This window comes from Meleagris gallopavo, chromosome 23 (assembly GCF_000146605.3).
Source record: "Meleagris gallopavo isolate NT-WF06-2002-E0010 breed Aviagen turkey brand Nicholas breeding stock chromosome 23, Turkey_5.1, whole genome shotgun sequence".
Lineage (NCBI taxonomy): Eukaryota > Metazoa > Chordata > Aves > Galliformes > Phasianidae > Meleagris > Meleagris gallopavo.
The window spans coordinates 4,154,433-4,182,267 of NC_015033.2; the positions used below are offsets into that span (position 1 = coordinate 4,154,433).

Sequence of the window (27,835 nt, forward strand, 5' to 3'; positions counted from 1 at the left end):
AAAAAAAAAGAAACAAGACTTGCATTGTACCCCTCTAGGCAGTCTTCAGTGGTGGGTGGGACAGCACCAGCTGAGGGCATGCTGGGACGTTGGCCTGAGCGGGATCCGCGAGGGGTCTGCACTTTGCAGACCTATGGAAAGGGGGAGAAAAGGTAAGTGCTGCTTGCCCCCTTCATTTGGAGCATCCCGCACATAACATACATCCTACATCTGCGCCTCGAAGGGCAGCGCCTCTCTTTGCATCTTCCCCAGGAGGGCCGGAAGGGGACGTTGCTTAACGAGCGGCTGTCCTGCGGTGTTGGTGTGAAGGATGAGCGCTTTGTGGCCCAAGCAGAGGCAGCCGTTGCCTCGTGGCGCATGGCAAAGCCCGCGTGCACGCTGTCTGCCCGCTCAGCCATCCAGCCTCTGCAGAGGCCATGCTCATAACGCCATCCCAGCCCACCGCCCGCTCCTTGCCCTCAAAATAACATTGAGCAGCTCCGTGCTAACAAGCTACGGCACGTGGAAGTCTTTTATTTTGCTTCCCTGGCTTTGTCTTTCCCCCTTCTTTTCCTTTAAATGTTTTGTGTGACTGTTTTCAGACCATAACAAACATCAGTTCAGATGGGATCAGGAGCGCCGTCACACAGGAACAAAACACTTTTTGGCTGTAGGGAAGAAGGTGGAGGTAGAGCTGGGTGCCGTGGGGGAGGAGCGCTCGGTCCATCAGCTGTGCTCATCCCCACTGGTGGTCTGGGCTCCCCAGGGTGCTGCTGCTGGGAAGCTGCGTTGCGGGGCTCTGTGCTCCCCGGGAGAGTGTCTGTTCCCGGCTCCCACCTGTCCCCAAGGGAGCAGCAGCTCCATAGTTTCCTGGATGCTGTGATTGCACCATGGCCGCAGATGGAGAGTAGGAGGTGTGAGGCTTTGGCTACTCAGCAGGACTTGTGTCCGTGCCTCTGTCTGCTCTCCTTTTTGCCCCCATTGATCTGGAGGACAGGTCGCATAGGTTAATTAGCAGTATCTGTTAAGTGCTTCTCCGTGCCTTTGGCGGAAACTGTGAGTGCAGCACAAGCTGTAGTGCTGCAATCACAGGTGTTACGGCTCTGTTGTTATCTATGGGAACTGGTATGTGACAGGAGGCCGGGCGTGAGCTCGGTGCCTCTTCCACTTGCTGCTTTGTAAATTTGGAACAAAAAATAGACAGCTCTTCCTGTTCAAAGTTTGTGATTTGTATATTTCATCTCACATTCAAAGGAGGCCTCTGTTCACTTTTAAAACTTAATCCAACACTCAGCTAGTTTGAACCAAATTTATTTGCACTTATTAAAAAAAAATAAACCTTAAAGCCTTTGTTTTATTAATGCCTGTAGAGGCCTGGTGTCAGAGGCAGGCAGATTGGAGAGAGCTGTGAGGACAGCCTGCATCTCCCCCTGCCCCACGCTGACGTTCTGCAGGGTCCACCATCAGTTTGGAAAGCTGCAGTCAGTGCCTGCAGGGCAGCCGTGTGCTCAGGGGCTGCACCCTGTGGCTCGGTGGTCCCTCAGGCCAGGGGCACTTCAGTGGGAGAGACATGGGACAGCCACCACTTGTCTCTCTTTTGGGGCAGAGATTGGCCCAAGCCTTTGTGCTCCCGGGGCGTGTAGCCAGCCAGAGCCTTCTGTGGCCACAGAGGTGTGCAGTGAGGTCTGGTGCGTCCGGCTGGCGGCGGCTGCTCATCTGTTGCTTTTCTTGTCTGTTTTTTTCAATGGGAAGAGAGCTTCCTCGTCCCATGGCCGCCCATTCGTGGCGTGGTGTTTGTTTGGGCAGCACCCATGGCTGCAGACGGCACCAAGTGGTGCAGGCACACAGAGCTCAGCGTCTGCTGAGGGTGGGCTGGCATGGAAGGGGCTCAGGAACGACCCGAGGCTGCTTTCTGTCTGACTCCAATGGGAGCCGTGCTGCGTCGTCGTACTGCTGTGTTCTTGGGAGCTTGGTTTCTCGTATGGCTTCGTTCCAGTGATGGTGTGCACCCAGGAAGCTTTGCACAGAGCCCCATGTCTGTGTGGTGCAGTGAGACCTGGGCACGTGCAGCCCTCTTCCATCCACGCCTGCAGAGCGACAGCACGAGGCCGTCGCCTTCCCACAGCATCCCATTTGCTCACATCTACCTCGCCAAGCTGCGCGGGTCAAATCACAGATAGAAGTTAACAGAGGGTGGGTTTCTTATTTTCAGTTGTGCAAAAGTGAGTTCGGGGCCATTATACGGTGTGTGAGGCAACATCTGAGGTCACTTCCCGGGTGCATTCAGTGCAGCTGTTAGAATAACGGAGATGGTTGGGCCTCTGCGGCGCTGGCTCTGTCGCTTTGCTGAACAAAGATGTGCTTTAATGGTTTGCATGGAGCTTCCTGCTGGCCACTGAAGAGATTAATTACTTCTGTTGTAAAGAACGGGTTTTGATAATGGAATTTTACTGCGCTAATTTTACATCGAGTTAAGAGGTTTCTAATAAATGAGTTTGGAAACGCGAGCACCGCAGAGAAAAAATAACCTCTGTACCACGTGTGATGTGTTTAGTCCTTACCAGGTGCCAGCGATGGGTGGGGAGTTTGTGGGCACCGCTGGTGGGAAGCTCCCCAGTGCTGGCGGCTCTCACACCGGTGTGGGGACGGGCAGCGTGCGTCTCTTTCTCCTGTGAAGCTGCAGAGCTCAATCCATAGCTGCTAGGATTCGTGCTTCCGCAGTGCAGGAGCAGCACCAATGCTCTGTTTGTTGCGTTTTATGTAATTCCTGTCCCAAAATGGTTCTCTTGTCTGAAACAAGCTCCAGTAAGACTTAGTGTTTTGGCAGAGCTGCTGATTAATCTCTGCCTAATTGCTTGGGATGACGTGTTTGAAACGCACTGGTAAGGATGTACCTAATCCTTCAGTACCTGTTTGCAGTGATACCTCACTGACAAGGTTCCTGCTTTCCACGGGGCCGGGCTCAGTCCCACAGTGCTTATGTAGCATCTGGGCACAGCTGAGGTGCAGCCTCAGACCCCGTAGGCAGCAGCCAGCCCCGTCTGTTTTGGGAAGGGCTGCTGAGAGGTGTGCTTGGTGCACACGTGGTCCCTGCGAGCAGCTGCAGCACTGCAGAGGTGCAGAGGCAGCCCTGAGCATCCCAGGATGTGCTGGCGACTGACCTGCTGCCTTCAGCACGCTGCTGTGCGCCTTGGAGTGCTCTCGAGGCACGTGTTTAAAAGGGGATATAACAAGGAATGTTTTTGTCCTAGTTGTTGAATGTTGGACCGAGGAGATCTCAGCCGGGCCAGAGGAGGGAGCCCAGGAAGATTATCACGGTGTGTGTGAAGGAGGATGTCCACCTGAAGAAGGCAGAGAATGCCTGGAAGCCGAGCCTGAAGCGGGAGAACCAAACTGAGGACCCCGAAAATGTCAAAACCCAGGTGAGAACGTAGCCAGCGCTACTCCGAGCATGGCTGTAGTAACCAGGGAAAGGGGATAGTTTGCCTTGGCTGTTGTGTAAGGGCAATGAAGTCCACTCTGAATTGCAGCTTTCCTCTGCAATTTCCTTTATCTTCTTTTTTTTCATCTGTTTATTTTTGATTTAGAGTTTAAATGGCAAACCTGTACGTGGAGAGTTTAAATGGTGAACACCAGACAACCTACTACCTCTCATCCAGGGTTGTTTTTCTAATGCTGTCAAGTGGTTCTGACTCTATTCTAAAGCAAACAACCTCAAACTTCCAGCACAGAACTTGCTTTTCATCCCCTTTTAGACTGCTGTACCGAGCATCAGCCACACTGAGCTTCCTCTGTGGGAATCCCCCAGCTCGTGCTGCCCAGCTCAGCCACACTTTCTCTGAAGCTTTCTCTGTGTCCCTCTCCCCCTCCTTCCCTCCATGGGGCAGCCACTGTAGGTGAGGTATTTGCCTGGCGGTAAAGCTTCTAATTCCTAGGATAAGTGGAGATAGTCGTGGAGGATACTGGGATTCTGTCCTCGGGGCTAACAGGAGCTTTGTTGACCTAATTACTATCAGGATCGTTTTTTCCTTAGTGTCTTAAATACGGAAAAAGTTGATTGCTTCTGGATGAGGGAGAAGATAACCGCTCCCTGTTAATTTATGTTTTGTAGCTGAATTGATAACGAAGAAGAATATTTCAGTTGGGTGACAGCAGGGCTTTGTGCCTCAGTTGTGCTTGAAAAGAAAGTGCTTAGATGTTCCCAGAACCCCTGCACTGCAGCCATGAGCTGTGACAGCCCATAGCTAGCTTAGGGCTGGAGCTGAAACGCACGCGGATGAGTGTTGGTGTGTACCTCAACATTCTAAAAGTTCCTGCAGCACCTCTTCTCTGTTCTCCTCAAAAATGCATCCTAGCTCGTTCCTGAAAGCCACCATGTGCCTGTTTGGTTGGTGCTGCTCCTCAAGGCTTGTCTGTTGTTTAGGAGCTGTTCCGCAAGGTACGAAGTATCTTGAACAAGCTGACTCCCCAGATGTTCAATCAGCTTATGAAGCAAGTCACAGACCTGACGGTAGATACTGAAGAGAGGCTGAAAGGAGTCATCGACCTGGTCTTTGAGAAGGCTATTGATGAGCCGAGCTTCTCAGTGGCGTATGCAAACATGTGCAGGTGTCTCGTGACGGTAAGAGCTGCCCAAGGCCAGTGGGAATCATTCCTTCGGGAGAGCGCTCTGCACCTTGTCCCCACGCACTGCTGGGCAGTAATATAAGCATGGCTAAGGCAGGATTGAGTGTTAATTTCTGAACTTAAAGAATTTGCGTTGCAGATTTCTTCCTCTATGTTCATTGGCCATGGCAAGCTTTGCTTGGAGTGACACACTGTTTGGAGTGGAAGACACTGAGCACTTTGCTGTGCCTGGCTGTAAGATGCTATGGATCGTGTTTAGAAAGTCTGTTTTCTCCCTCCCATTTGGAAGAGGAGCCCAAGGTGCAGAGCCAGGCTAGCTTTCAGATGCTGACTGTGGGACAAACCAGCCCGTCTTCCCCCAAGCAATGATTTCCATGGCATGCCATGAAGGAGCGTGGCCCCAAGGTCTTTGATGTGCAATAGCAGTGTTTTTAAGCAGTGAGACTTTTTAAAGGATTTAGTGAATGGAAATGTAATCTGTCTCTGGGCAGAGGTGGAGTCAGCCAAATTCTGAGTGTGACTTTCCACATGGAACCTGAAACTGCTGGAAATCATGGCGTAGTGCTTAACGGTCACGGCCGTGCAAAGTTGCTCTGCCGAATACGAAGTACATAATAAAATGTAATGGGTGGCTTATGGCAAATCTCGTCTGTGTGTGGACTTTATCTGTATTTCTGCTGATGTTTTGCTTCCTCTTCCTGCAGCTGAAAGTGCCCATGGCAGACAAACCCGGGAGCACAGTAAATTTCCGCAAGTTGCTGTTAAATCGCTGCCAGAAGGAATTTGAAAAGGACAAGGCTGACGACGATGTCTTTGAAAAGAAGCAGAAAGAACTTGAAGCTGCTACCACTGTAAGTGGAATAGTTCCCTACAGACGCTCGAGAGCCCTCAGCAAAGGATCTCTTTTGAAGGCTGCGGCCAATTTGGGGGAAATATCAGAGTAGTTTCATTCTGTTGCTGTGGCTCAATGTAAAAAATACTTGCCTTGATGAGTGTTTAGAACAGCCGCTTTTTGGCTTTTAGGAGAAAAAGAGTAAAAAGGAACAACAGCAACTGTGATTGTACAACTGGCTCTTTTGAAGAGCCCTGTGCTCTTCGAACATGCTTTTTAGAGCTGTTCTTCTGTTTAACAGCCAGAGGAGAAGACACGGCTCCATGACGAGCTGGAAGAGGCCAAGGACAAAGCCCGGCGGAGATCCATTGGGAATATAAAATTCATTGGCGAGCTTTTCAAACTGAAAATGCTGACGGAGGCGATCATGCATGACTGTGTGGTAAAGCTGCTAAAAAACCACGATGAGGAGTCCCTCGAGTGCCTTTGCCGCTTGCTGACTACCATTGGCAAGGACCTGGACTTTGAGAAAGCAAAGGTAAGGGCAGGGCCAGGAGCAAGAGATGAGGCTGTCTGGGCAGGGGTGGAAAAATGGGTGTGGGGTGTTTTGGTTTGAGGATCTTTTTTTCCTCTGGATTTTTTTCGTACGGCACGAGGAAATCATCTACTGCTCTGTGCACATTTCATCACCGCCTGGCCTTGCTCCTGCCTCCTACCCCTGGCTCACAGATTCTGTGCCGTTTGCAAAGCTCATTTCCAGTTGCAACTTGTTCCCAAGCATTTCATCCAAGTTCACATTCTTAAAGTGCTCAGTGTGTGCTGTAGGTTCCTAAAACATTATGTTGTTTCTAAAACATGAAACTGGTTTCATTTCCACGGAGAGTTTATGGAAATCTACCATTAAATGTATTGTTTTGGGTTACATTTAAAGAAAACCCTTGTGAGCTCCCCAGACCTGAAACTTGGCGGGTGTGTTCATTCTGTGTCATCATCTCCAGCTGTGCTGAAATGAAGCAGCTGTTTTGCAACTGCACTGCTCCAGTGTCCTCCTGCTGACTTTCCAACAAATGTAGATGTAACAAGGAGCATCGTGCACTCTATGAGCTCCTGTTGGTGCAGGCAGTCTGCTTCTCCTTTGCAAAAGTTTGGGATGAAAAAGCACTGAAAGCTTTTGCCAGAAATCAGTCAGACTCAGCCCTGGAAATGAACAGAGCTAATTGCTTTCAGCTGCTCTGCAGAGGGAGGAGTGCTCTTACAGTGCCGGATTGCAGGGATTGCAGCGAATCAGTCCTGATCCTTGCAGGGACTCCTTGGAGAAGCAGTTTCCCAAGCTGCAGTGTGGGGCACAGCCTGAAGTTGTGTGGTTTGCTGCTCATCCCCCAGACTGAATACCCTGCATCATGAAATAGCAGTGTGTGCACTGTTGGTGCAGGTTTGAAAGTGCCAAAAAGAGGGATTTAAAATTCTCCACGTGCTTTGGGAAGAAAACAGGATCTGACTTCTGAGCAGTAGCTGAGGTCATGCTGGATGAGTCCTGGACACTGTTTCAGCCTTTGTTAGCATGGAAATGGCGTAACAGCGGCCTTGGTGTGCAGCCCCTGTGTCCTGTCCTTGTGGTTGTTCTTCCTATCAGGATTGAGTGAGAATCCCTCATTTCAGGGAGGAGATGCTGTGTTATGTGTTGCTGTTGAAGCTGAAGCGGCAGCGAGTTATTATTAAAGTTTCTGGGAAAAGTCCACTTCAAATATTTTTCCCATCATTCATGCCTTTGGAAACCTTTGCTCATATGGCTGAAACTTTCCAGAGCAAGGCTGGAACCAAATTTTAGTTTATGTAGATATGAGGAAAATGGACTTAGTAGGTTCTTAATGAGGGGAAGGAGAAACATTTTATAAAACTGCCCTTAAACATTTTAAAACAGCTGCAGTTACCGTAGAGGGGCAGAAGGCTTTGTGGAGTCTGGCAGGCCAAATCTAGACCTAGTGAAGGTTTTCCAGTGACACCACTTTGTTTTAGTGAAGATTTCGCTTCTTTGCTTTGAGACCTTCTGGAAGAAGAGCCGTAAGATGGTATGGATGGTATGATGTGTGATTTGGAACTACAGTTCAGTGAAACAGCTTCATGTTGTGCATCTGCTCTCTCTTTTGCCTTTTGACCCCCGACTGGGACAGGTTGGGGAGGTAAGGCTGCACAACAGTGCCGGAGTTTTGTGCCCAAGCACACCCCTGGCACAGAGGTGCTGCAATCCAGAACCCGCTGCCTCCCAACAGAGGGAGTGTTCTCATTTTCTTCCAAAATACACTGATAATGTTTCTCTTGTGTAGCCTCGCATGGACCAGTATTTTAATCAGATGGAGAAGATTGTGAAAGAGAGGAAAACGTCTTCAAGGATTCGGTTCATGCTGCAGGACGTGATAGACCTACGGCTGGTAGGTACCTACCCAGTAAGTTACGGAGCACCTTTCCTTGCTGGAACTGCCCTCACACGAGATGGGGCACTGCAGTATTTACAGGGTGAGATCTGTACCTCTGTCATTCAAAAGTTTGGCAGTGAGGATTGTCTTCTTTTTTTGTCTCACTAAAGGGCAGGGCTGGCAGACAGGTGTGCTGCTTTACTAATACTGGCTGTTGTGGTTCAGCTAACTAAGCTGCAGAAATGACAAACTGGAGACCAGTTGGTGCAGGCACGGTGCGAACAGGGATCTGCCCCGTTGTCATCAAGTGAGGGTTTTGAACAGAACCGAAGCGTCAGGCCTGGGCTCTCAGCGAAGAGGGCTTCTCAGCATAGGGTTCCCTATAGCAGGTTGCTCAGGAGGGCGTCCAGGAGAGTCTTGAATATCTTCAGAGAAGGAGATTCCACCACCTCTCTGGGCAGCCTGTTCCAGGACTCTGTCACTTCTGTATTTTCAGATGTTCATACTTTTTCCTCAGCCTTGGAGGAGGGGCTCCAATGAATGCTGCCAGTAGTAAGCAGAGGGAGAACCACAGCACCCTTCCTCTAGCCCATCTCTTTCTCTGCACCTAGAAAGACTGGAAAACTGGAAATGTTCAAGATGCTAGGGGTTAAAAACGTATGGAATTCAGTCGTGCCTCCTCACAGTCAGGTCTTCACTGCAGCCTTCAGTCCAATAGATCTGTTACAGCCAATGTGCCAGAATTACAGCTCTGAGCTTGGTGCTGGGATAACCGTCTCAGCAGCATGACCCAACTGCAGTCCCTTGGAGCGCAGCCTCACTAACACGTCACAGGGTTTAGGGAGGTTTAGGCCTCCTTCAGTGTGCTCAAAATAACCCATTTATGATGCTCCACTCTCAGAAATGTCACAAGCACATTTATTTCTCTCTCAGTGCAACTGGGTTTCACGGAGAGCAGACCAAGGCCCGAAGACCATTGAGCAGATTCATAAAGAAGCCAAGATAGAAGAGCAGGAAGAACAAAGGAAGGTCCAACAACTCATGACCAAAGAGAAGAGGAGACCAGGTAAAATAAAAGTCAGGTTTCTCACTTCACTCGTTTCATATCCAGTGACCATGGTCAGAATCCTATAGAAGTCTTTTTTTTTTTTTTCCAAAATGCAACGAGCAAAGGGATTTGGGACCATATCATGACTGAGGCTGGAAGAGGAACAGGTGCACCATGGATTGGCTGTGTTTTGGTCAACTCCATTGGTAAAAAATAAACATCACAGGCTAGTAGTGCTTGGGTTTCATGTTCATGCAAGCCGTGTCAGAAATCTGTTCTAACAGGTTCCTTCCAGGAGCCAGATTTGCCATCCATTTTTGTGTACAGCAGCATTTAATTTCAAGAGAATAACATCTGATTTCAAGAGTAACCATGTTGTCTTTAGCAGTTAAAGTTGTGAGGTGTTTTAGCATCACCTTCAGTTGCTACCAGCCCTTGGAGTTGACACTACCTGAACATGAATGTAAAGTGACCGATTCTTTTAGAGGCGTAGAACCAAAGCAGGCAAACCTGCTTGGTTTCTGAGGCATTGTGGTCCCTTCTGCGAAAACAGAGCACAAAGAAAATGCACACAGACTTTGTTTCTGTTAGCCTGAAATTGTTGTCAGTAGAAGGTAGGGAACTGCTTGGATGGTTGTGCACCTTGACTGTCTCTGGCACTGCTGAAATCTGTGCAGTGAGTGCAGGCTCTAGTTAGCCAAGGCATGTCTTCTGCTCCTTTGTTGAGCTTGTTAACACACAGTATGTGCAGCCATACTGAAGCAGAATGAGAGCAAGCAGAAATTGTTCTGTAAACAGGAGTCTGCCTTGAAAAATGCTGTTCATTTTTTTTTTTTAATGTTATGACTGTTTTTTAACAGTAGCAAGGCAGATTTAGATGTCATATTAATCCAAAGAAACGTTCTGAAGGAGGTAATTTCTGCACAGAACTGTGGTCAGGCTCAGCAGAAACGTGCCATCTTCTTTTTCTCCTCCTCCTGAACTGGGAGATGATCACCCACAGTCTCCTGGAGCACCAGGGGCCAGCAGAGACGAGCTGAAGGCAGTGTGTTTGTTGTCTGCAGGTGTCCAGCGGGTTGATGAAGGCGGATGGAACACTGTGCAGGGGACAAAGAACAGCAGAGTGCTGGACCCTACCAAGTTCCTTAAAATCACCAAGGTAGGTGACAGCACGGGGCTCACTCAGAGCAACAAGGTGCCTGGTTGCATTAGTCTGTCCTACCAAGAAGAATTCTGACATAAGTGAGTGTTTCCCAGTTAGTGGCTCTGTGCCTGAGTTTTGCCCTCAGTGTCCAGATATTCAGAGAACAGTAAAGCAGAACCTGACAGACTACAGTCCTTCTGCAGATCAAGCTCAGTTTGTTTCTTGTGGAAGTCATAAAGCAACCTTCAGAACTTAATTCACGAGAGATTCAGCCCGCTTTTATCTGGGCTTACAGCTCACCTGGGAAAAGTCCTTCTGCTCTGTTTAATGCAAGTGCAGTACAAATAGATCAAGGTCCACAACTGCTGCGTTGTTGGAAGGTGAGAAGAGTTCGTACAAAGAGATCTTCAGGATCATGACCTCTTTATCAATAAATTCACCTACTGAGCACCGTAAAATCAGTGTTCTCTTCTTGTCAAACACTACTGTTCCCTCCAAATTCTGCAGCCTATTGTCGTACTTTGCCCTTTCAATTCTAGTACTGTGCAGATTCACCCCAGGGCCATTCCTGGTACATGGAGTGGACTGGAGAGCTGTTTTACTCATCATAACAAACTGAATGTCTTCCAAGAACTGATATATGGTACTTTTTCCTCCTTGAAGAACTTTGTAATTTCTAATGAAATAAAGCTAATGGTCATTATGAGTGTCTTTCACTGACACTTTGGACGAGGCTGTTTGTAACAGCCCTTGTTGGTTGCATCCTCTGTTCTTGGCTAGAGATTAGTCTTCCAAAATGCATTTAAGTGTGTTTTAGTATTCACAGAGTGGATACTTCCACAAAGTAAATACTCTGCTTATAAATGAGAAGCAAACTGTTCCTCTGTAACCATATGTCCTGATGTGTTTTACAGCCCACAATAGATGAGAAGATTCAGCTTGTGCCTAAAGCCCAGTTGGGCAGCTGGGGAAAGGGCAGCAGTGGTGGAGCAAAGGCAAGCGAGATGGGTAAGTAGGGACACATCCTCACCTTCTGCGTTGCTACCAGCTGTCAGAGAACACCTTCAGAATCACAGAATGGTTGGGTTGAAGGGGAACTTAAAGATCATCTGGTTCCAACCCCTGCCATGGGCTGGCTGCCCCCCACCAGCTCAGGCTGCCCAGAGCACCCATACTTCTCTGGGCAGCTGTGCCAGGGCCTCACCGCCCTCTCAGTGAAGAATTTCCCCCTGACATCTGACCTAAATCCCCCCTCTTTTGTTTGAAAACTCTCCCTTGTCCTGTCATCATTCTTACCAGGAGCAGATTTGGTGGGAGCAGACACAAATGCATTCCCTACATTGTGGTGTATTGCAGTGGTAACACGACAGTGAACCCCCTCAGTAGGACCGTCCATGGTTTGAAGTGGGATTCAGCTGTCACAGAATCTTAGTATCATAGAATCACCAAGGTTGGAAAAGGCCTCCAAGACCATACAGTTCAACCATACACCTCCCACCAATATTTTCCCACTAAACCATCCCTCAGTATGACATGTAAACATTTTTTAAGCATTTCTTAAACGCTTCCAGGGATGGTGCTTCAGCTGCCTCCCTGGGCAGCCCATCCCAGCACCTGACCACTCCTTCACAGAGAAGAATTTTTTCTTGACATCCAACTTGAACATCCCCTGGTGTAACTTGAGGCCATTGCCTTTCATCCTGTCGCTAATTAGGCGAGAGCAGAGGCTGACCCCACCTCACCACAGCCTCCTTTCTGGATTCGTAGAGAGTGATGAGATCTCCCCTGAGCCTCCTCTTCTCCAGACCAACCCATCCCAGCTCCCTCAGCCACTCCCCATAGAACTGTGCACCAGATCCCTCACAGCTCCATTCCCTCGGCTCCAGTACCAACTGACCGGCCGCCAGCTGGATGTAACTGCATTCACCACCACTCTGTGGGCCCTCAGCCAGTTCTGTACCCAGCAAAGAGTGCACCTGTCCCAGCCATGGGCTGCAGCTTCCCCAGGAGAAAGCTGTGGGAGGCAGTCAGGAGCTTTGCTGAACTCTAGATGGACTTCGTCAGCAGCCTTTCTCTCATCTACCAGGCGGGTCTCTCTGCCATGGAAGGTTGGTCAGGCAGGACCTGCCTTTCATGAACCCGTGTTGTGCAGCCCCAGTCCCCAGCTGTCCCACGTGATCTCCCTCAAGATAACTGTCTGTTTAGCTCAGAAGAGGAAAACGTGCTGCAGTCGGGCTGATGTTGAATGATGCAGGGGGGATGTTCACAGGGGCTCTGAGTTGAGCACAGCTCAGAGTGTCTCTGCTGATCCTGTCACAACAGGAGTTTCTTACAGCCTCTCCTCTGTGCAGCTTCAAAGCAGGGGAGGAACTGGTGACATAGTGGGTTAGCACCTGTGCCCCTCTGAGTGTGCAGTGCTGCTTGTGACAAGTAGCACAATCTCCTTGTTTCTCAGCCTGAGAGAAGAATTTCTCCTACGGCTTTATTTGTTTGTTTCTCTAGGATGGGACTGTTGATTTGGGGTGTTTTCTAAACAGTCAGATGGAGAAGGCTCTACCAGCACTAATTAGCATTAAGCAGGTGTGTCCCTCTGCTTTGCTGCCAGAGGTAAAGGACAGATGGAGCAGGAGCAGCCTTTTCCCACTGATTCCCTCCCCATCACTCTGAAAACAGCAACTGCTTAAATGCCTTTGTGATGCTGAGGTGTTGGCAGCTACTGACCTTGCCGTTCCTCTTCTCTGTGTTGCCTTTGTGATCTCCCAGACTCCCTACGACCAAGTGCCACTAGTTTGAACAGATTTTCTGCGCTGCAGCCTCCAGTCTCATCTGTATCTGCCTCATCTGCATCCTCAGAACTAGATTCTCGCAGGGCCTTAACAAGGTAAGGTTTGCCCTGCCAGTGAGTTTTCCCTTCTGCTCTCTCTGTGCTTGCTCTTCCACTCGCTGCTCTAGCTTCTGGAAGAATGAAAACAATGAGAATCTCATGGAGCTTCCAGGAATGGCAGGGTCGTTTTCCCCCATGTGTACTTTGAGCTGACTTAAAATTCATCTTTCATAGTATTATACGAGAGGCAAGTGGTATTAAATTTTAAAGGAGTTACGAATGTTTTAGCTTCCACTTTGCATCACCCTTTCTAAAGGACACGTGTGTGAGCGGTCCGTAACGCATTCAGGGACGTTCAGATAAAACACGGGAGTTGAATGCAGTGGTCATGTGTTCAGCCAGGTCACTGGATTTGTTGATCCAACAAACGTGCTTAAAGCCTTGCCCAAATGTAGCAAGGCTCTTAGAGCTCTCTGGCTGTCCCTGGCCCCTTCCCATGTGACCAAGCCTGCCCTTGCCTCTGCCTCATGCACACACGAGGCCATGCAGTTCTCACACACCTGATTACACAGGACTGCAGCCACTCCGGCCTCTAGCATGGAACATGAATTAATCCTTAATAATTTACTACCTTGGGACATACTTTGTAAATGTGTGGTTCATTTGAAGTCATTAGTTCTTCCATGCAGTACACACCAGCTAGCATGCTGTTGTGTTGATTCCTTGCTTGCATTCCCTCCTCCTTCGCATACAGCTCTCATTACCTGGAGGCTGTTCCATTTTGGCTCTGTTTGAGGTTCTTTTTCAATAAATGAGTAGAAATGCAGCACTACCTTACAGTGAAACAGTGCCTTTACATCACAGACTTCACCACTGCACATTTAAAATGGGTGCTGTAATGACTTCGGTGCTTTTCCACGTGTTCTCTGGCTCTGCCTTCCTGCTCCGTGTGCGCTGGCTGCGTTCGTGTGTCTCTGAGACTTGTGATTATAATCCGTGGAGCTACAGCTGTGAAAAGTTGAGACAGCAGTCCTGCTGGGCTGAGGATCTGTCATTACCAGGACTGCGAGCTGGGGTTACTCTTACTGTACCTTCAAGTGCGTGTGGTTTTGTTCTGCAGTCGCGGGAGCACGGGCAGGGAGAAGAACGATAAACCTCTCCCACCTTCCCTGTCCCGCCCCAACACCTTCCTCCGGGGCAGCAGCAGTAAGGAGCTGCTACTCGACAATCTGGCACAGGAGGAGCAGAGGAGAGAGATGCTGGAGACGGTGAAGCAGCTGACAGGCGGCATGGAGACGGACAGGAACAGCACAGAGGCAGAGAGGAGCAAAGTCAAGGAGTCTGGTAAGCGGCTCTTCCGGGGATCTTGCTGAATGCATGGAAAGGCTCACGGGAAAATTCTTAAGTAGAAGTGACGGGTGTCTGTGCTGTGGTGTGAATATTTGGCCCACAGTGATGTGCTGTTGAGCTGTGATAGCTGAGAACCTCACAGGTTTGTAGCACAGCTGATGCATACAGGTTTTAGCGTCATCTTCTGCCACCGGCTCCTCTTTGGGTTTCCTTGGAGCTGAAGGCTGCAGGGAGCAACAAAGCATGAGCACATGGTGTTGTCCTTCCTGCTGGTACCGTTGCTGCTGCTACCTGTTCCTGGGATACGAGTCCCCAGAATCGGTGTCAAGGAGCATCTTCTTAGTGTATCTTGTCTCCTGTGATTAGTTGTGGAGGCAAAGCTCGAGCAGAGTCAGCATACAGCACGGTGTGTTCTTGGAGGGACCTCCTTTTTTGCCTTTGCATTTGTTGGTTGTTCATCCCCAGCTGGTTACAGGATTGGCACAACTGGAGGATATAACGAAGCACAGCCCACAGGCACTCCCTTAGAGTGTAGGCTCCTCTCCAGGCCGGAGCAGAGGAAGGAACTGGTTGTTCCCAAGGCAGAATCCCCAGGTGGAGCTTTTAGCTCTGCTCATTGCCAGCCCTGGTTCCATGCAGGGCCCAGTGCAGCATGGTGCTGGCACCCACTGGGGTGACCTGTCGCCTTGTCAGAGCTGCAGCTCTCACTTTTGGATCCTGATTTGTTGGTGAGGATGTATTGAGGACATTTAAGGCAGCAGTCCCTGTGAACACAGCTTTTGCAATAACTACTGGGTTTTGCTTCTTGCACGCAAAGTATCCAGAAACTGCTATTGCAGTAGGAATTGTGAGGAGTACATCTTGACCCCCACAACACAGCACACACACACTGCTCTGGAAGGTTTGAGGGTTTATGGGTGTTACTCACAGTATGTTTTGAAGGTACAGCATACCCTCAGAACTGCTGTAACAGCTCAAAGTTTAATTATTTAATGCAGGTAGAGTGCTTTGAAGGTGCTGCATCCCACGTCACTACATAGTTTCCTTGCAGAAAGGTTGATTTACAGAATTGCTGGGTATTTGTAGAGAAGAGAATGTAACCATGGAGGAAGTGATGTGTGCCTGATGGCGAGCCAGGAAGCACACCCTGCACAGCCCTCACATTCCTGCCTGCAAACCATCTTTGTTTCGGTTATCACAGTAGAGCTTGCTGTGGACTGTGGCTGGCCAGCCAGCAGAGTTGGCTCTGTGACTTCTGTTTTCAAACTGTCATTTTTGGAAGCAGTTCTGATTTTCCTTTCCCAAATGCTGTTTCTCTGCTTTCACCAGCCAAGCCAGAAGCTCCCCCAGCTCCAGTTCAAGAGAAGCCTTCGTTATCAGAAGAGGAAATTGAGAGAAAATGCAAATCTATTGTTGATGAGTTCTTGCATATTAATGATTTTAAGGTGAGCAATGTGAGATCCTTGCTTAGCAGAAAGGTCTGCAGCTGTGGGGCTTGGGGATGTTTCTCTGCAGAAACAATGGTACCCAGTTCTCCCAGAGGTCACAGCAGCAGTGGGACCTTGTGAGGTTTGGGTGGCAGCAGGCTCCATGGGTGTTTTCTGCCTTACTACAAGTAGGGAAAGTGGGCCAGTTTGTGTGTTGTAAGCAGCAGGATGTATGTGTATCTGTCACAAACCACTGAGCAGCTCCATTATAACAGCAGTTTTGGAAGTAGAAGAGCTAGTGGGGAAATAAACTGAGGTTTTCATTTAGTTATCAAAGCACGTGCTGTTCTGATCTGGAGGCAGATAAAGCAGTACTAAATATTGAACAAACCACTCCAGAGTATTTTTAATAAACATTGAAGATTACTGAGCAGCTGTCATCACTTCCTAGTTAGAGGTTGCAATTTTGTTTCCCATGTAAATGGATTTTTAGCCTGTCCAGGGAATTTGCAGGAAGGGGTACATTTGCTGCAGAGCTGATTGGTTTGATCTTTTGCTGAAATAAAATTTAAAAACATGCAAAGTTTGAAATGACAGTGCTAAGGATATTCCTAGCTTGGCATCCTTATAACAGAACTGCTGTTTGCATTTCGCAGTGTTTCTAATTAAAATCAGAAAGGGGAGTATCCTTATAATGATTTATTTGGGGGTCACACGTGTACATCTGGGTCAAAAGTACATTAGATTGAGGCAGCTCGTTTGCAGTTACTTGATAACTTTGGATTCTCAGTGCCCTTCAAATGTGGTGACAGTTTCTGACAAATGCAGCTTTGTCTCACATTAATAGGCCAGCTCTTGTGCTAATGGCACACTTGGCTAAGGAACAGAGCTATGGCAGTCTATATTTAAGTGTTTTATTTGCATAAGTTGCAAAATATACATGCTAGAAAGTGAAAGCTTTATACAGAGGAAATTTCCCTCTTAATGTTACCCATGTTTTCTGCTTTCTTGTACAGCGTGTTGCTGTAATGTAGCATTTCTGTTCAGCCAGCCCAGGTAGTAGTGAAGCTAACCTGATGTCCACTTTTGGACTTGGCTGGATGTGTTACGGAAGTAAGGTAGTAGGGATTTTGGTGACATCCAGAACAACTTCTGTCCCTACACTTAGCTGCCGAACAGTGCCCTGGAGCATGAGTGTGTATTTTAAAAATCCTGTTGCTAGCATGGTATAATTTTGATCTTTTTTTGATTCCTGATTGCCATTTCAGTGGTGATTTGTGAGGAGCCTGGTTTGGCTTCGCTGTATGTTTATTTCTAAAGTAAAACTGAAAGGCAGTGATGTCCTGAGCTGCCATCAGAAGACCCCCGTGCCACGTGCCAGCTGCTGAGCAGCACACCCTGAACTGGCAGCAGACGTCCTCCTGTGCTGCTTTCTGTTTCGTTTTGGCACCTTTTGATGTTTGCAGTTCAGGCAGATGACCCTGCGTGTCGTTCAAAACAGGAAGCAATGCAGTGTGTGGAGGAGCTGAGCGCCCAGAGCCTGCTGCCGGTGTTTGTGCGAGTGGGAGTGGAGTCAACGCTGGAGAGGAGTCAGATCACCAGGGATCACATGGGCCAGTTATTACATCAGTTGGTGCAGTCAGGAAAGCTGAGCAAGCAGGACTTCTTCAAGGGGTTTGTATTCTGCACATAGAAACTGATGCTTTTCTTGAGTGTTCAGTGCAGCTGAGCACTGTTTGTGTTGGAGAGGAATGATTTCTCACTTTGCATTGGCATCCTACCCTCACCACACATCCTTTTGGGAGGAGCATTTCCACCTGGGTGTGCTTACAAGTAATACAAATATTCTAGCACATTTTAAATTATTTCAAATGCTTTTAATGAATGTAAATATTTTTGTATTTATGTATTTATTTCTAATACGTAGGTGTACATTTAAATGTGCGTGTTCAGATTTCTGCTTTGCAGTGTATTTGTCAGTGTTTGCCTTTTGGCAAGTTATTGAATGTGCTTAAAAGGGGAGGAGGAAGATAAAAACTTGATGTGACATTGGTGCCTGGCCAGATATGGTATCAAACAGAACAGACTTTCCTTAGCTGCTTCAGGCCACCAGCTCATTTCATCTCCCAAATGATAACTGCCTCTGGATCTGGTGTTCCCAGCCTGGATTTGAATGTTAGCCAGTTGCAAAAGGATCGGTGTTCCCAGAGCTTCCCGGGTACCAGCTTGTCCTTGGTAAGATTTCGAGCAGGATGATTAAAATGGATAACCATGACAAGCAGCTGGAGAACAGGTAGATGAAATAATGCTCTCAGATGCTACATTTCTGTGTATTTAGCCCTGTCTTCCTGCTTTGGTTTGAGTCACATCTCGTCACGGTGCTGACAGCAGCAGCAGTGATCCCCCTGCACTCATGTCTGGCAGTGAATTTTGTCGTGATGAAATCGAGTGGCTCATAGGAAAAGTTTAGGCAGCCTAAGTTCAAACCATGTGGAGCAGCAGTAAGAAAATACGTGCACAGGGAGCACACATGTCCACGTCCATGCAGTCACTGATGGCTGCGATGTCTGAAGTGATACATTTTGTAATGGACTGTGATCAGAGCCGTTCCTGCGCTTCCTCGGGTGCAGGGAAGCAGTTCTGATGCCAGGTAACCTGGGATCATGTTGAAATGGTGGGATGTGTGGTTTGGAAACAGCACAAAGAGAGCAAAACAGCTCCTGAGGATGATGAAAAGGCAGCTGCCCTTTGTGGTTTCCAGTGGGCACATGAGAAGAACACTGAAAACCACTACAGTGATTGATGCACAACGGTTACTGTGTAATTAGGGGTCATGGGGTGAGTGGTGGTCATAGCACAGGTCTGGAGAGATACAACAGGAAACCAGCTGCTGGCCCGAGTGCTTGAATAAACCAGAGCTGAATTAGTGGCAGAGAACATGAGGAACAGAGCAAAGGAGACAGCCCCTGCTTAGAAGTTGAACCCCAGAATCTTAAAGCTTTTAAGAGAGAAGTGAACTATGATCAAAATAGGCAGGAGAAGCAGATCATCAAGCAAAAATGATCATCTTGATCCTGATAGAAGTATCAGGCTTGGAAAGTGAAGCCACCTACCAGGCTCTTTTCAGGAAAAAGAGTTTTGAGCTATGCTGGAAATTGTATCCAGAGCTGGGGAACAGTTTTGTAACTCAGCCTGCTACATTTTCTGTTCTGGATGTCCATTCTTCAGCAGGTGTCAATAGCTTGTGGGGGAAGAAGCCGGCCCCTTATCCTTCTGTCAATGCCTGGGTTTTTAAAGAAGGTTCCATTTATTTGAACTTGTAAATGTAAAAAGCACTTTTGTTTGTGAAGTTTACTAGTTAGCAAACATGTTCCTGGGATATAAAAACTACTGTCCAAGGAGCTTTTCTGGATGCATCATCCCTAGCTGCTGGTTTTACACAAGGCAATGCTCTTTCCACACTACTGCCTGAAGAAATCAGCCCCTGGCAAATTCAAAGCATTTGCAAGCATAAGATTCAGATGTGTTCTTTGTTATTTTTGTGGTCTGCTTTTGTTTTTAACAGAGGGTTTTTAAAATGCAGATTTACTTTGCAGGAAAAGTCTCAGTTTGAGTTGTACTTAATGCCTGACATTTTTCTTTTCTTTTTTTTTAAGGTTTTCAGATACCTTGGAGATGGCAGATGATATGGCCATAGATATACCCCATATTTGGTTGTACCTAGCTGAGCTGGTGACCCCCATGTTAAAAGAAGGAGGAATCTCTATGAGAGAACTTATACAGTAAGCAGTGCTGCTCTTCTTCAGTGACGGGCAAGCTCCAGCTGTCTGCCTGACTGTGCCACATTTCCACAGCATGGTTCTTATTGGCAGATAGAAGACAGACCACGTTAGAGGTGCACCTTCTCCTATTAGTTGCTGCATACCCTTTGGGACTGAGGATTTGCACCAAGAGCTGGGCTGCGGAGCTTGCTGCTCTTCAGTCGTGGTTCAGGGGTGAAAGTTTTATCTGTAAATATATTTCAGTCTTGTTTACTCTGGCTGAAGTAGTAGCTAACCTGATGCTGCACAGTCAGTGCCATTCAGAAGCACACTGATGTTCTGAGAATTAGATTTGGAGAGGGCAAGGTGTCACGCAGGTGTCTTTGTGTCTCGGAGTGTAATGACAGCTGTCTGGGCAGTGCCTTAAACACAGGCACAAACCTGGCTGGCAGGGCTGGAAGCTGCTCCCAGGACCAGAGTTCCTACGCTTTGTACACTTCATTATATATTTGGAGATGAATTAGAAGTCAGTTGAATGGTTCCCTTCTTAAATAAGTAGTATTGAGACAATCATGACTCTTTTTTCCTCAGAAGCTCTTATCCTGTAGGGTCCTGTTACCCAAGTGCAGCACCTCATAAAAATTGAATGGATTTGACCTCAAGCAAAAATGAAGAAAGTATTTGTAATTAGCCCTGTTGTGGCAAGCACGCTTGCATCAATGAAGTCTGTTTTATCAGCTGTGCTAGCTAGATGGAATGCTTTATCCCTGGCAGAGGCTACAGCTGTTTTCCTGCCTCTGTTTGATCATACCCCTTGCCTTGCATTCCAGACTTGGAACAATGTTAGATGAGTAAATACTGTCTTTGGGGAAAAAAAGAAAAAAAAAAAAGATTATAAGCAAATATACCTGTTTTTCTCTTATTCTAGAGAATTTAGCAAACCTTTACTTCCTGTGGGAAGAGCCGGGGTCTTGCTTGCTGAAATCTTGCACCTTCTATGCAAACAAATGGTAAGTGTCCAGGAGTACCATTCCTATGAGCTGGAGGCAGCAAGTTTGTGTCAATGCATGAAACCAACTGCTCACATTTCCCACTTGGAGATACTTAGGGATGGGCCAGCCAGTCCAGATAACCTAGGAAAACTTGCTTCTTCATCCCCAGTTTCAAACCAAGCCTTGTGAGGTTCCAGAAAGTTGAGTTAACTTTTTTTTTCTTCATCACTTTTCCCTTTTGCAGGTACCTTTGCACCTGGCTTCTTCCAGAAGCTAGAGTGCTGAAATACTGCAAGAGGGACATTCTCAAGGTATTTCTGGGCTGACCAGAAGCAGCAAGTGTCGGAAATCTTGCGAGAGAGCTGTTCTTGCAGACCGGAGAGGTTCTGGGAGTTCGGATAAGCTCCAGATGGCCTCTCAGACTTCTGGGTGCTTATCCAAACTAAACCTGCCAACTCTTGAGACTCACCCATCACTAGGGGTAGTGACACCTTTTCACCCTGTGACTTCTAGAGCTCTCTTACACATTTCACAGTTGTGTGTCCAAACAGTTTGGTGGTTTCCCTATAACTCTGTCTCCATTTTTGTCTTTTTTTTTTTTAATCCAGCTAAATATGCACTTTGAATAGTATCTATTTTAAACGCTGTTAAATCCTTCACTTGCCTTTTTGGTTGTTTTTAAGCATGCATTCAAATAGGGGTAATTGTTCCTAGAGCATTTCAGTCTAGCAGTGCAAATAGTGACATTTTATTGATTTCTTTTTGTCTTATGCTTCTTTGGACAGTGATGGGGTTTTTTGTTCAGTTTGTTTCTGGATTTTGTTTTTTCTCCTCTGCTCTGTGAGAGCTGCTCTGCTCGAGGAGCTGACGGACAAGCTTGGGTTTCTGTTTCTGTCATTGCTTTATGATTCTCTTGTCCAGGCTAGTGTTTGGACTTGGTTATTTCAAGTCACGTGTTTCCATGCAATAGCAGTCTTGTTGAATAGTCAGATTCTGATGAATGGTAGCAGGAACTACACGCAGTTAGCATTTAATAGTCTGTATTGTAAATTTAAGATTGTAATCTGCTTCGTAAACGGAAAATCAAGGTGCTTTTATCAGTATTTAACTTGGACTGTGCAGTGATCTCCCGCGTGCAGGTGCTCTGGGGTCAATGATTTTGCAAAGCTTTGGAGTGAAAAGAGCTGATTGTGTTCTTGTCAGAATCATACCCATGCCGTGCTACCAAAGGGTCAGCACAGCGTATGCTGCACGGTGTGTGCTACAAAAGAGGTTTTCCTCAACATTTGCAATAAATTCTCAAAATGGAACACTTGGGTACTGTGTACACAAATTGGAGCTTTGATCTTTGAACAGAAAACAGCCATGTAAATAATAATTTTCTAGAAGTAGCTGATTTGCCAGTGCCAGGGCAGGGTGGAATGTGTTACAGAGGAAGTTCCTGACAGTCAGAAGAATCACACTCCTCTTTCTGCCAACTCTGTCATGGCCATAGGAAACTGTGCCTTACTCAGGCATGTCCTTTCTCATAGGTAATCTCTGGCTGAAGCTGTTGCAAACCCCACGTGTCACATTATGCCTTGTTTATTACCCATCACCATGGCATCTGACCACTTTACAAGTTATCTATACGTGTGGCAGGATTATGTATATGATTTCTCTTGCACGGGATTTCCAGACATTTTCACATTATTGCTGGGCATCTTGTTTGTAGCTGAATGGTTCTTTATTTCCCCTGACACAGCTGCACCACTCCCGCTTGCGTAAGCTCTCATGGTTGTCTGTCACGTCTTTCAAATGGGCAATCTGTTTGTATTTTAGAGCCATAAGAAAGTGGGAGCCTTATGGAGGGAGACTGGCTTCAGTTGGAAGGACTACTTACCTGAAGGGGAGGATGTACATACCTTTCTCATGGAACAAGTGAGTGAAGAGCAAGCCTCTGCTTAATGACTTTGTCAGTGCTGATTTGTGTGTTGCATTTGCTAATCCTCTTCCAATCCCGTTCTTAGGGGTAGTTGCTATGGGATGAAGTGTCTCCAGCTCTGGAATGAGGTTATATGATTTCAGAAGCAGGTCTGGCTTCTCTGTGATTCCAGACAAGCATGTCCCACCAGCTGGCTTCAGCCAGCAGATATATTTCTCCCAAAGAAGGGAATGAACTCAGGAATGAGTTTTGCAGCAAGCAGGACAAACTGTGCAGAAGGGTCAGAACAAATGATAGCATGTATTCACTGGTCCCACCTTGCATCGTGATCCCAGAGATCACAACAAAGAGGAACCAAGGCTGACAGAGGGCACCTTGCAGCTGGTGGTTGTGCTCCTATTGAAGTACCTGGAGGTCTTCTTTGGGAGCCCCAAGTGACCCACTGCCCTGCTTTAGCACTTAAGAAGTACTGTGCTGCAGGAAATGAAATGGAGCACCAAAGCCTGGCGATTGATGGGGGCACTGCAAATCCTCTATCATGTTTTGCAAGAACGGAGCATTAGCTGCAGCTTGTTTGAGCAAATGCTGGCTCTGATAATTGCATTCCAGCGCTCTGTAGTTTTAGTTGAGCAGCATGCACTTTCTATTGTGCAGGACTGGAGTAGTTCTGGGATGCCTGGTTGTTTTTGCTGGTTAATGAAATTCCCACTTTTGTAAAATGCTTTGTAGGGTTGGGAACAGAAGAAAGTATATAAATCATGGCAATGTTAACTTTGCATTTGAAAGATGCAGAAAACACTGAAGTGTAGCTTGCTGCCTCAACTTGGCATAACTTGATGTAGAAAAGTTTATTTAACTAATCCTCATCGTCACTTCTGATGTTGCAGAAGTTGGAGTTCACGGAGTCTGACTGTTCCAGTTCCTCAGAAGCACTTTCAGAGAAAGAACTCTCTGCAGAAGAGCTGAACAAGCAGCTAGAAAAACTCATTGTTGAGGAAAAGGCGAATGATGAACAAATCTTTGACTGGGTAGAGGTACAAAGACTGTTTTCAACCACTGGGCACACAGTTCATTAACTGCTTTTGTAAATATTTTCTCATCTAAAGGAGCATCTCTGCAGTCTCTCAGATCCTCTTACATTTATACAGTGCTAGGCCTGAGGTATCTGGAAGGAAAACTGCCAGGAGACAGCTTGTAAGATCAAGTAGCTGGCACAGAGCCCCCTTCCTTGTTGCTCTGTTTGTTCCACCATGGTGGGAAACTATCAGAGGCACTGACAGCTCTCACCTGTATCTTTCTGACTAGATCAGGCACTGCCCTGTATCTCTGGCTGTGTTATTTAAGGCCTATTTTGAATCTTATGCCTGAAATGATACTCAGCTCAATTCAGTTTGCTCTCTGCTTACAGCTAACTCTTGGTCAGCTTCATTCCAGTTATTTCTGTTGCTGGAGGAATGGGTGAGAAATGGTATTTTCTGTGGCTGTTAGAGAGCAGAACGAAAGAAGCATGAAAATCTAAGGACACCACAAGCTCTCTTTGTAGTCTCGGACAAGTTATATAGCCATTCTGTGAGCTTCTTCTACAGAGCAAACAAGTCCATGGAGCATTCTGTAAAATTTGTTTCAAAAGCTCATAGCAGATGTATAAGAGTACTATAAACAACAAGTGTTACTGTTTTATTCATTTATTTCTTTATTAAGACATATGATGAGTGGTGAGAGTAATTAAATGGTGCACTGATCGTAGGAGAACTTTTGTTGCATGTTGGTGTACCTGAGCTGTTTCCAAGTGAATGGGAAAGTTGAGTTTTTGCACAGGGGTGAACTGGATTCCTACTGCAGCAGCTTTTGTTGAACTTCAGCATCCTGCCAAATTCAGCAGTGGAATTTGGAAACAGTTCCTCTTAAGCACCAGCATGTTTTTAACTGGTCCGTTTACTCTTGATTTCAGGCTAATCTAGATGAAAGCCAGATGAGTTCACCTACATTCCTTAGAGCTTTAATGACAGCAGTCTGTAAAGCAGCTATTATAGGTGAGTAACTCGCAATGTAAACACCATAGCAGCTGACTGTGCAAGGAGTTAGTATATACTAATTTTTCAAGTTTGTATCACTCTCTTCTCCCCTCTGAAACTGCTTTTTATCATGCAAGATTTTTGAACCCTATTGAATTCTAGTGTTCAAGAGCAGGACGTCCATTCCTCTGCAGTGGCCAGGCACTTCCCTGGTTATGCTGTGCTCAGGCCCTGACATGGCCCAGTGACCTTGCATGAGCAGACATTTCAGGTGACTCTGAGTAATGCCAGATTGTTCATTGACTTTTCTAGTGAGGGTGGAAATGCTCTCGACATTACTAAGGTAATTAGCATTTCCACTCCTTTGTCAGCAAGCTTGCACGGGCACTCAACCATCACAGATCACAGAATCACAGAAACATAAAGGTTGGAAAAGACCTACAAGATCATCCAGTCCAACCACTCACCCATCACCAACAGTTCTCACTAAACCACGTCCCTCAACACAGAATCCAAACGCTCCTTGAACACCTCCAGGGTTGGTGACTCCACCAGCTCCCTGTGCAGCCCATTCCAGTGCCTGACCACCCTTTCAGAAAAGTAGTACTTCATAACCTCATGCCTAATCTTGCCTGGTGCAGCTTGAAGCCATTCCCTCTAGTTCTACCACTCTTACATGAGAGAAGAGGCTGACTCCCAACTCACTACAACCTCCCTTCAGGTAGTTTTAGAGCGCAATAAGATCTTCCCTGAGATTGCCATGTGTGAGTTGGAAACGTGAGTTTCAGAACAGAAGCCAGCTTGTGTCACTGTCTTGTTAATAGTCTTGTGTCCAAAGCGTGTTGTGTTTTCAGAAATACAGTGTATATGGGTTGTTTGAAGGTACAGCAGTTGCTATGTATGGTTTGAAATGGAGGAGGCGGATTCCTAAGTCAGACACATGAGCCTCAGCCTCGCAGGGGTGCTCTGCAGACTGGCCAGTTCACGTTGTTTTCTTTAATTTTACTCTTGGTGTCTGGTAAGGCAAAAAACTGTGCTTATAAAGCACCCACTTCTGCTCCTAGCTGTAAGAATCATGGCTCAGCAGTGAGAATGGGCTGCACTTCACCTCCTCACTGCAAGGCTGTGAGTGGAAAGGCACAGCCCAGTGCCTTTCTTCTATAAGAGCAGAATCTTTCTGATGCCACCTAGTGTTAGCGGGGAAATGATGCAAAATTTTATGGCAGGTGTTGCAGAGTTAGGAATCTTTGCTGGGAGTGTATCAGAAACGTCTTTTGTTCTGCTTTTTGGCCTTGCTTCTAATAGAGGGTTTTTTCTTTTGTTTTCAAAAAAAATCACTGAATTGTGTTGTCTGATCTACTTATAAAGCTGCTAATGTATCTGTGTTGCTGACAGACTTCTAACATGTATTTTTGCATGTTCCTGATCTCCAGTGTCATGTGCAACTGGTGATTCTGTTTATGCTTTAGTATTTTTAGGAAAAAAAAAAAAACAAACTAAAAACCTTCTATATAGCTGAAATTTTAGCTGTAGCCATTGTACATTGTTTGAACATCCAGCTGAATGAGTTGTGCTGCACAGTTTAGATGAAGCAGGCTGGTTAGGATCACTACAGATAGCAGCTGCCTTTGGGGAACTGTAAAAATCAAGACTTCCAGAAAAAGCCAGTGATCAGAAATACTTCTTATTTTTTCTTATCTTTTTGTCTCTCTCCATGCTAACCAGTATCAGTGATTTCCGTCTGAATAAAGATGATAGAAGATTTACTCCTGCTGCCATCTACCACAGCTGACCCTATTTTCTTCTCTTCCCTTCAGCGGACTCCTCTAGCTTCCGTGTGGACACTGCTGTTATCAAACAGAGAGTGCCGATCTTACTCAAGTACCTAGACTCAGACACAGAGAAGGAACTACAAGCACTTTATGCACTACAAGCATCAATAGTAAAACTTGATCAGCCTCCCAGTAAGTGTTGTCTGTGTACTGGGGATTTAAAACCCTTGACAGCCTAACAAAGAGTTGCTTCTGCTACAGTCTGGCAGTAGAGTCTGGAGAGAAGTGCTTTTCCTGACAACAAAAACAAAATTTTACCTCTGTACGTGGCAGATGAGATAACACAGTGTACGGTCTTTCTGTTTGTTCAGATTCCAGCTTTTAGAGAAGTGCAGCTCCCCAAATGCTTGGCCAGAGGTGGGCTCTTCTCTTGCTCTTGCTTGCTCCTATGATCAGCTGTGCAGAAGAAAAAACAAATCTCTGTAATGCAGAGATGACAAAAAAACAGAAGGTTAACCCTTATCTGGAGGGAGCTGCCTTCACCCTCAGCTGTGTCTGAGCAGCCAGGAAGCAATAACTCAGGGGCAGGTCTTCCTCTTACTTGTGTCTCCTGCACTGAAGGCCTCGTTAATCCCCTTACCCGTAACCGCGTCTTTGTCTGCTGGCTTCAGCGACGCAGCACTAACAGACGTTCTCTCCCCTGACTCCATTATTGCAGATTTGTTGCGGATGTTTTTCGATTGCCTGTATGACGAGGAGGTAATATCAGAGGATGCCTTCTACAAGTGGGAAAGCAGCAAGGACCCAGCAGAGCAGAACGGGAAAGGAGTAGCGCTGAAATCTGTCACAGCATTCTTCACATGGCTACGGGAGGCCGAAGAGGAGTCGGAGGATAATTAAAACTTAAAATACAGGAAAAAAAAACAAAAACAAAAACACACACAAAAAAACAATTTAAGTATTTTTTTAAAAAGTTTCACGTCTTCGCCAATCACAGTGCAGCAAGGCCAATTCTCGCGCAGACCCCCTTCCCCCACACATGCACGAGTGGGAGAGGTAACAAATAGATAAACACAAAGGTGATCATGGAGGAAAAAAAGGTACTTGAAAAAACAGTAAACTTCAAACCTGGCGGGAGCACTAAACCAAAATACATGTATTATTTATAGAAAATATTTTCTGTTTTAATCTTTTTTTTTTCTTTTCTTTTTAAACGAGGACTCAAATACACAAAGCAAAACAAACCTGTTTAGCAAAAAAAAAAGTTTAAAACTTTTAATTTATTATTTTAAGGACTGCAAATGCCAGTGTAATTTTTAAATTTGCAGTTTCTGTAAACAAATTGTATAATAGAACAAAAGCAGAGAAATAAATTTCCCTCCCCTTCGTATGCACCTCAGTTTTGTTTCAAGGCATGATAAATAGACAAAACTTTTCAAGGGGGTTGGGGTAAGCTAGATGAGGAAGAGATCCATTTTTTTTTTTAAATTGTCATCAGATTTTTCTGCCTGCCTCTCAGCTTGCTTCAGAAATGTAACTGAACGTAGTACATAACCTTGGATCGGAAGGAAGTGAATTTGAGAAAACGGCTGCGGACCAGAGTGCTCCAAAAATAACTCATTCAAAACAGTGCTACCCTGGGGAAAAAAAAAGTACTAGTGATACTTTCAGAACCTTTAGAGCAACTTTAAGGCTTGTAAATACATAGAACAAATATTTAAAAAAAA

General features: G+C 46.4%; 2 protein-coding genes across 2 annotated transcripts in view; both read left to right on the forward strand.

Annotated features, from left to right (window-relative positions):
• Positions 1–3,413, forward strand: part of SH2D5 (SH2 domain containing 5) — a 16,821-nt gene extending 13,408 nt beyond the window's left edge. Inside the window, 2 exon segments of the mRNA XM_031556724.1 lie at positions 582–667; positions 3,231–3,413. Coding sequence (XP_031412584.1) covers positions 582–667; positions 3,231–3,413 — 269 coding nt within the window.
• Positions 33–27,835, forward strand: EIF4G3 (eukaryotic translation initiation factor 4 gamma 3). The gene is made up of 20 exons (XM_031556675.1): positions 33–152; positions 3,231–3,401; positions 4,403–4,600; positions 5,310–5,456; positions 5,739–5,975; positions 7,762–7,866; positions 8,785–8,917; positions 9,964–10,058; positions 10,958–11,051; positions 12,807–12,924; positions 13,988–14,211; positions 15,547–15,662; positions 17,146–17,318; positions 19,301–19,426; positions 20,334–20,415; positions 22,219–22,317; positions 23,209–23,355; positions 24,273–24,354; positions 26,154–26,300; positions 26,827–27,835. Exons 3-20 carry the CDS (start codon positions 4,451–4,453, stop codon positions 27,006–27,008), a joined length of 2,457 nt encoding a protein of 818 aa, XP_031412535.1. The 5' UTR covers positions 33–152; positions 3,231–3,401; positions 4,403–4,450; the 3' UTR covers positions 27,009–27,835.